At 37.2% G+C, this 9,589-nt stretch overlaps 1 protein-coding gene across 1 annotated transcript; it reads right to left on the bottom strand.

The window, feature by feature from the left end:
- Positions 1-1,841: 1,841 nt before the first annotated feature.
- LOC149194599 (uncharacterized) lies at positions 1,842-4,069 on the bottom strand. Its single transcript, XM_089407734.1, has 2 exons — positions 3,091-4,069; positions 1,842-2,212 (listed from the first exon to the last, which is right to left on the bottom strand). Exons 1-2 carry the CDS (start codon positions 3,979-3,981, stop codon positions 2,090-2,092), a joined length of 1,014 nt encoding a protein of 337 aa, XP_089263860.1. The 5' UTR covers positions 3,982-4,069; the 3' UTR covers positions 1,842-2,089.
- Between the last annotated feature and the right edge of the window lie 5,520 nt (positions 4,070-9,589).

Here is a 9,589-nt window from a genome sequence, read left to right on the forward strand (position 1 = left end):
TTGAACGCGTGTCCCATAAACAACGAAGAGATAAAAGCTTTTGTTATGGAAAAGTTCCACAAACGTACTTGGGATAAGGAGCAAGGAAGAAAGAAAAATTACTATATTGAAGTGTTTATCAATAATATCATCAACCAAAAGCATACATAGAGGCCAATATCTCTTGGAGAGCCAAAATTCTTATTGCTCAGTTAAAGACTAATTCTCATCAACTTTGTTGTGAAACAGGGTGTTGGAAAAGGCCAAAAGAAGTGTGGGAGGAAAGGGTATGCATTTTTTGTTCTTCCAGAAAAGTGGAAACAGAAAAACATTTCATTTTAGAATGTGAGGTTTTCAAAGACAACAAGGAAAGTTACGCAGATATGTTGGCAGCTAGCTCTTGGGATAATCTATTTAGCGAGGGGTTTGTCGAGACACTGGGAGCATTTATTGTGAAGCTTCAGAGAAAAGGGGCCAAATACATCAAGCAGATGAAGAAGCAATCTGTCACATAGGCTATCTTTAGCCTCGTGGACGTTAAAATTCATTCATTCATTCTTTCTTTCAACTACAATGAGGCTTTACTGAACATTGTTAACACCACAGCAAACATTTGTAAAAGCTTCATAAGACATCGTCTCTATTGGCGAGATAGAGAACGGGGAATACTCGTCATAGAGTTGAGTAGGGAGTGGGAAACTGTTGCAAGCACATACAATTCACTGTGGCTTCAGGAATCCTCCTCGGGCCACATTCCTACAATCTACTAAATCAGAGAATATATTTTGCTGCACTAAAAACACAACATTTCAAAGCATAACACAAAAATTTGTGGTTCTGCTGAAAAAATATTGTATTCAGTGAAAAAAAACAGAGCATACATCCCTCTTCCTTGGTGTTGCTTAGCTGCGAACAACCACAAATTAATTACCAGTTTAATCCAAGAGATGAGAAATTCCATTCTCTAACTCTGTTATATGGATCTTCATTAGCAAGAAAATGTGTGCACAGATGATGAAGAGAAGCTGAATTGGTAGACAAAATAATGGTGGCATGACAATTCACTGTGGCTTCAGGAATCCTCCTCTGGCCAAATGCATACAATTTACTGAATTAGAGAATATCCTTTGCTGCACTAAAACAAAGCATTTCAAAGTATAACACAAAAAATTTGCTGTTCTGCTGAAAGAATATTGTATTTAGTGAAAAAAAAAACAGAGCATACATCCCTCTTCCTTGGTGTTGCTTAGCTTCAAACACCCACAAATTAACTACCAGTTTAATCCAAGAGATGAGAAATTCCATTCTCTAACTCTGTTATATGGATCTTCATTAGCAAGCAAATGTGTGCACAGATGATGAAGAGAAGCTGAATTGGTAGACAAAATAATGGTGGCATGACAATTCACTGTGGCTTCAGGAATCCTCCTCTGGCCAAATGCATACAATTTACTGAATTAGAGAATATCCTTTGTTGCACTAAAACAAAGCATTTCAAAGTACAACACAAAAAATTTGCTGTTCTGCTGAAATAATATTGTATTTAGTGAAAAAAACAACAGAGCATACATCCCTCTTCCTTGGTGTTGCTTAGCTTCAAACACCCACAAATTAATTAGCAGTTTAAAAGAGTACAAAATTTCTCCAAGAGATGAGAAATTCCATTCTCTAACTCTATTATACAGATCTTCATTAGCAAGAAAATGTGCGCACAGATGATGAAGAGAAACTGAATTGGTAGACAAAATAATGGTGACATCACAATTCACTGTGGCTTCAGGAATCCTCCTCTGGCCAAATGCATACAATCTACTGAATCAGAGATTATCCTTTGCTGCACTCAAACAAAACATTTCAAAGTATAACACAAAAAATTTGCTGTTCTGCTGAAAGAATATTGTATTCAGTGAATTAAAACAGAGCATACATCCCTCTTCCTTGGTGTTGCTTAGCTGCAAACAGCCACAAATTAATTACCAGTTTAAAAAAGTACAAAATTTCTATCCAACAGATGAGAAATTCCATTCTCTATCTCTGTTATACAGATCTTCATTAGCAAGAAAATGTGCGCACAGATGATGAATGGGTAGACAAAATAATGGTGGCATGATTATCCCCTCGATGAAATGAGCATTCGACCTGCTGAGGGCGGAGAAAGGGCCTGATTTCGAATTCGGCTAGACCTTCGCAACGGCATAGTGCTTACCTGTACTTGCTTCTCCCCTGCGGAAGCCTGCATCAAATGCACGACAATCATTTGAAATCTTTTTAAAATCTCAATGCACAGTAACCATTTGAAGTCATTTTAAAATCCCTAAATCCAAACATATATCCATGTTAACCAGACCTGTCACCACTGAGAGGGTTCCTAAAACTAGAACACAAAACCTTGTGATTTTATATTTTCATATACTATTTGCATGGAGAGAATTATTATGAAGTGAAACATTCCACAGCTCCAGATATATGAGATATGTCACATCTAAAGGTAATGTATTAAAACCATAAAACAAAACCAGCAGATATTCATTTTAATAGTATTTTTTTAAACAGCAAAAGGCTTAAGAGTCTTTTGGAATCCCTGAATAAGATGAAGATGCATTTTTCGACACTATTTCCATCTCAAAATAATTTTTTTCTTTCTTTCTGTATTTTCTCTCGCTCTTAAATTTATATTATTTTATTAAAAATTTGCATCATTAAATTAACTTATATTAATTATTTTCTAAATAGTTAAGTTAATATTAATATTACATATTTTTATTAAAAAAAAATTATTGAATCTGTTTAATAATTAAGAACATGTATTTTCTTAAAAAAAAAAAAAATAATTTAGAATGAGTAGATAAAATAGGTACATTTCTGAAAACTTTAATCATCCATTAATAAAAACAAATCCCTTTTCCCACCAACCAAAAAAAACAAAAACTTATACTATCTTGAACTTTTAAAAAATATTATTAATATTATTATTGAAAAAAGTTCTTCTAAAATACCAAACAATGATCTAGATACACCCACATACAACATATTTCACACCCTAGAAGATAAGAAACCTGGCAATGAGTTTTATAATACTGAAAAAGAATAGACTTTGAAGTAGAATCAAACCTCTCTTTCGTCTGCCATAAAATTCCCAGATGGAGAAGAACCAACAGAAATATCTTGGGAAGCTGTGTTCTGTATCACGGTGGAAACCATGCTTTTTCTTCGGGATCTTCTATCAGGCCTCTGCACAGTCTCATCTCCTGTTAAAAAATACTGCCCATGGTTCACTTTTTTCTCTGAAGTACTCATCTCTGCTGGAGAATACTCGAAAATGAGGCTAACTTCAGGCTTGGAGATAGGCTTCCAAGGCATGGGGCTATCCTCTAATGGGCTCGAAGGAAGGTCCTGTTTCTCAGAACAGGGAGTATTCTCTGCTGAAACATGTTCACTGCTTCCCGACTCACTTGGGGTTTGGGCTTTGAAATCCGGAGAAATTTCTATAGCAGCAGAAACACTTGGCTTATTTGGGATCATTGGGTCCCTCCGAGTGAAAAGACTGAAGAACCTTAGGGCCAAGATGATAAGGCCAATTACAGTTCCAGCTAATGCCAAGTGAATTTGACTTCCTGAGATTTGAAACTTTTTCCAAATTCCCTGGAACTCTTCAAACACCCTAAGCTTGTAAACAGAGAGCTTGGTGGACAAGAGGAGAAAATGGCTGTGAAGAGATGAAAGAAGAACAGGCAGAGCTTCAGGGGCAAAGACTGCAACTGAGGCAGAGGCCATGAAAACAAGCATGATGGAGAGCTTAATGCATTCTCCGCGTAGAGATTTCTCATCTCCATCCCCTACGAGGTGCTGCTTATCTGCCTCCTTCAGGCAAGGCCCTAAGGCGGCCTGGAGATTCGAACTGCAGACCTCGCCCTGAGGCATTTTAAGATCTTCAGAAATACAACTACAAGCAGACTCTGATACTGCCGATGCATTGTTGCCCACACTGAGCTTTTTAGCCATTGCGTGGATATGTTCACTGTGACAGGGTGGGCTGGAGATGGTCCCTTGGGTGTTGAGCACTCGGCAGGTCAGTTTTACTTTTCCAGATCACGACACGGGCAGATGGCTGTAAGAAGGCCAGGGGTGAGCTTTTTAAATTCAAAATTCGAATCTGACGTTGATGAGCTGGAAATGTTCGAACGGTCATGTGCTTTTTGTCGCTTTGTGCTAGGATTTTACCATTGTCTTTGTGACCGTTATGTTGTCTTGGGAGCGGCGCGTCCATGTCTGCGATCACGTGGGGGGAGCACAACCCCACGTTTTTCTTGACGGCGGGTACTCATGTTAATGATGGGGACACTGCCCATGGCATGTACGGGCTATTATCGGTGACAATGTAATATGGTTGGTCCACGTGGCAAGCGACCTTGACCAAAGGTTTACGGGATTAGAATTACTATATTTGATCCACGTGGCCAGTTACCTCTAGGTAAAGGTTGTTAACCTTGACCAAAGGTTTTTGCGATTAGAGTTACGATTACTCATCCAGTTAACTCAAGGGCAAGGTCGTTGAGAGTACAGTCAAGGGGGACCATTTAGCCAATAGGTTTTTGAAGTTAGAGTTACGATTGCTTATCCAGTTAACTCTAGGGAAAGGTGGTTGAGAGTACACTGAAGGGGGCCATTTAGGTCCAAGTCCATTCGTTTTGCCTTACCTTAATTCATTCATTTATTATTTTGCATTATATTCTTTGAAAACGATTTACTCTCAACGGTACAATGGCATTGATATACGAGTAATAATATAAAAATAATTTTTAACATTTATTTATTTTTAGGTGTAGGGAGACGTGCATTTGAAGAGAGTATGGAAAGAAAAATATTGTAATATCCTCCCATGTTATGTAAACATGTTGATTAGTTAAAATTATATAAAAATAAAATAAAATAAAATAATAAAATAAATATTTATAATGATTAATTAAAACATTTTGACTTTATCAAATTGTATAAAAAATAAAATAATTATAAATTATGATTATAATTAATAATTAAATTAGTGTAATCTATCTTATTCTTGATCTACTAAGCTTCGAGAGAGATTAATCTCTTGAGATATAAACTTGTTTTAGAGTGAAAAGAGATTTGATCCCTTTAGCGTTTGGTAGATCCCAAGTTAAGATGGATCTAGGCTTGTTATGTAAACATTTTGACTTGATCAAATTGTATAAAAATAAAATAAAAATAAAAAAAGGAGTTGTTTACCAAGGCGGAGGAATTGCCCAGACAGTCAAAAGTGGCCGGAATCCGGGCAAAATGTTTTTAGAAAATCTTGTAGAGGCAGTGTTTGGAATCATTTTTTTGATGGTGGAAATGGATTTAGCACCATCAAAAACGTCTAGAGCACCTAAAATTTTGAAGTTTAACAACTATAACTTGGATTTACAAAAATCCTTGCCGGATTTTCTCTAAATATGACCAGAATTTCCATAACTTTCCGGGCAATTCCTCCGCCTAGTTAGACTACGGCTAAAAAAAATAAAGTAAATAATAATAATAATAATAAAATTGAGGTAAGCTCTGATGGGGGTGAATGAGCATTGTGGCATTGATGGGATGGGGAATAGACCTGATCCGCCCACATGTTTATGATATGACATATAAGGTGTACCACTGGCAAGGGGTGTAAGGTGCCTGGAATATTCTAGAGACAAGGCATATGGTTTATAATATGGACGACAACTCGACTCTGACAGTTGTTTTCTTTGGCTATGGGCGATAACGAAGTTGATAAGAGCAACATAGAGTATGCACAAGTCACCAACTTGTGCATGCTCACTAGACTATTCCATTCTTGAGAGAAAGGACATAACAGATTGGATGGACTTGTGTCGTGACTACTTTGGGGTGCTAATTCACAGGATTTGGGACCCCAATGTGTTGGAAGGTGGAAAATTACTCTAATGTTGGTTAGGAGCGGAGAGGAAGAGAGCTCCTCTGCACTGTCCTACCATGGAAACCAAAATGGAGTGGGTTTTTTCTTCTGCTAGTCTAGCAAGTACTTTGGTTTTACGTATTATCCCTAGGAGCATCGTTGCATTTAGCAGTTTGGGTGTGGTACCAAGAGTCTATTCTATCTGTGCTTTTTCCATTTCACTCCTTATGGAATTCAATGGGACTCTTTCAACCTTCAAGAATTTCAGTTGTGTAATTATGTCTCTTGGTCGCTTCAAGGATGGGGGTAGAATCTTAGAGCATTATGCCCTTTGCCTTTGCTCCTAGATGTTGAGTTCTTTGGCTACTTTGGGTGCAGTGTCCAAGGGGTCCCCTTAGGTTCCAGGGGGTGTTCTTAATGGGAACTTGGTGGATATTTGCATGGTGCTTGGTGGCATTTCCAATGCTGAGCTTAGCCGCAGGGTTCCTTTGTCGATTCACGACTCTTGGGTCGGTGGGCCATAGTTGGTCTTGTCACTCTGAGCCAACTAGAGAAATGCTCAGGGGATGGGGGCATGCCCAAGTGTGGTGGGGAACCTTGTGAATATTTGGTGAGACGTGGAGGATTGGTGGGGGAAGCGTAGGGTGATGGAGGTGTCAAGGCTGGGTTCGAGGGAGAATTGGCCCATGACTGTGTTTCGTCACCTAGCCATGTGGACCTGCCATCTTCTCTAGACTCTTTGGACATGAAAAGTTGAAGTGTTAATGCACGTCTAGTCGAAACGGGGAAACAAAGGGATGAGGATCGAAACAAAGCGATAACGTTCACGAATGATCTACAACACAATCAATGAGAAATTCTTGATAGGTTGGCCTCGCTTATATGGAGCCAAAGACGAAAAAATGAACAACTAAACCAAATTAAGGGCTAGATTGATCACTTGGAGTTTCATGTTCACAAGGACTCTAGGCCTCCAAACATTCTTGGTGTTGGTCAAGCACTGGTACATCCTCAAGATCCTTGATGGTGTTCGACTACATTTGTAGTTTCCTTGTGTTTTCGGTGCTTTGTGCATTTTATTTATGGGTATGATGTAAATTTTGGTATTTTGGTATTAGTTTTTATATCTCCCTTCTAGCCAACAAATCTAGTAGGAGTGAGGCTCGGAGAGAAGTGGAACTCAAGCAAATATCTTGTAATAGTTGAAGAATTAATAGAATCTGTTTGACCGAAAAAGAAAAAATTGAGGTAAAATAATCAATTTACTACCCACGAGGTGTAGAATATATAACGATGTATACTGTTAAGGCACTTTGTGAAGGTCACTGGTTCGAAACTTCATGGGTAAAAATCTATCCATGTTAAGGGCTAGTGTAGCCCAGGCCGAGTGCGATCCCCAAGTGATTTTGATGGTTTAGATGCCCCTAGGTCACGCTTATCAGCCAAAGGCTAAGGGTGCAGTCATCTCGGGACTTACACAACTTAGCAAACGGAAAATAGTTTATTTACTATTGGTAGTTTTTGGGTTCTAGGTTTTGAAAACCCATGGTTTTGCCAATGATATATATGTGTGTGTGTGTGTGTGTGTGTGTGTGTATACAAGCTTTGAGAGGGATCAAATCACTTTTCCCTCTAAAAGAGGTTTTCACTTCAAGATATGTGATCCTAACGCTTAGTAAATTTCACTCCAGATTTACCAAGCGTCGAGATCAAATATCTTGAAGTGCAAACTTCTTTTAGAGTGAAAAGGGATTTGATTCCTCTCAAAGCTTGGTAGATCTAAAGTTAAAATGGATCCAGACTATTTCTATAAAACATAAAGACATTGAAAAATTAATTAATTAAAAAAATCTACTTATTTATCAAAAATCTATTTTAAATATGAATTTATCAGATATTCAAAGTATCAAAATTTTTAATATATATATTTTTAATTATTTAATTTTATATTATATATTGGATCTAAATTGATTGATATTTATAAATTTTTCGCGCACACACATAAACATAATTGTTTATTTTTTATTTTATTTTCTTTAATATAATGTTATATGATAAGATATAATCTATAATGAAGTTATAAACCATCTCATTAATTTCCGTATAACAAGAATTCATCTTTTATTATGTTATGACGAAGTAAGTTAATAAATGATAAATTCAACTATTTTTTAGTTAATTATTTCTCAACTTTCATGGGAATATTGTTGTACTTCCATTTAGTTAATGGAATTTTGATAATGATTTTTTTTGGGACAAAAATGAGAAGTTTTGCTATTAAGTCTGCGTTTGAACACCTGAGTTTGATAGGTTTTGCCACCTTCGGAAAAAAAAAAAAAAAGTCTGCGTTTGAACACAACAAGTTACTAGGGAAAATTTACATTTTGTTTAAAGATACTTAAAGATACAAGATCTTTAAGGAGAACAATGATAGGAATTTCAAAATTTATAATTAGATTGCTATTATAGGCATATCTAATCCAAAAACTACTACTATTGTATGCTCTACAGAATTGGCCACATAACAAAATGCATTTGCATGGAAAAAAGATAGCTTACGAGGGAGGGTCAATGGACATTTTGTCTAAGGGTCCACCAAGGGCATTATTGACCATGCTTTGGTTTTCATCAAAATTTCTCTAGTCTTGCAAGTCTACTAATTGGCGACGAATCCAATCCATCTCATTTTGTAGATGATCAATTCTAGCTTGCTGCCTCTGAATTTCCTTTGTCAAGAAGAGAATACTAGTTGACTATTGGCCAATCTGCTGGTGGAGGTCACTTATCTCGTCTTTCCTATATACTATGAGGTGTAGGCATAGCTTACGACGTCTAGAGTTGTCAAAGGAGGAGGAGGGAGCATCGTTGATATCCATAGTATTCATGCCTCCAAGGATACATAAAGAACCAATCTCGTTAGAGAAGAAGGAGCTCCTCAAGCATAAAGGCCTAAAGAAAGACAACACTATAGGAGAAGACTACGAGGTAGGAGATGATACCTTTGAGGGAAGAGCCCAGTTGAAGACAAAGGGTATAAAGACAATGAACCATGCAAAAGGCCCCTTTTATCCATTAGAGCTGTTGTAATGAACACATGGGGTGGCATAATATACTTTTGGGTGGAATTGGAAGCCTCTACTAATACAATTAAAACTACCAAATTTATTTTGTGGAGAAAACTTGAATCCTCTACTGCTTTTGATGGCGATTTGTACCAGATTTTTGTAGATATGGAAAAGAGCCTTTAGCTAGCTGAGAGTAAGAAGATCCCCAACCTAGTTCGATGGAGAATCTCAAAACATGGAATGAAAGATTGAAAATTCCACTAGACAGAGAGTTAGCTATAGGTACCCAAATAAGTATGACTTTAAATGAAATCCTACATTGTAATCGTGGTATCATCCACCATGAATGCAACTAGTAATTCAGGGAGATCTCACGCTTCTAGGAATGATGTCGTCATTGAATTCATAAATTTAGCCTGATTACTAGCTATCAGACTTGTACAAAGACGGATGTGGTAAAGCAAAGGAGTTCAAATTAAAACATCTTTGCATGCCTTAAGTAAATGCACCTTTGGACTTTGTTTAGGTAGGTTTCCACCTCATGCAATGTGACATACGCACTCCACCACTTGTTGATCCTCAAATTACTCTCAAAGACAAGCATCCGGGGCATAGGAGGGATGTATTT

The sequence above is a fragment of the Pinus tabuliformis genome, chromosome 2_2 (genome assembly GCF_031772625.1).
Source record: "Pinus tabuliformis cultivar Carrire ecotype Pingquan chromosome 2_2, CPIR1, whole genome shotgun sequence".
Taxonomy (NCBI): Eukaryota; Viridiplantae; Streptophyta; class Pinopsida; order Pinales; family Pinaceae; genus Pinus; species Pinus tabuliformis.

Excerpts from the sequence above, each read along its gene's own strand:
- LOC149194599 (XM_089407734.1), bottom strand. The coding sequence starts at position 3,981 with ATGGCTAAAAAGCTCAGTGTGGGCAACAATGCATCGGCAGTATCAGAG. Across the intron at positions 2,213-3,090 it reads TTATGGCAGACGAAAGAGAG|GCTTCCGCAGGGGAGAAGCA; the intron begins GTTTGATTCTAC and ends CATTTGATGCAG.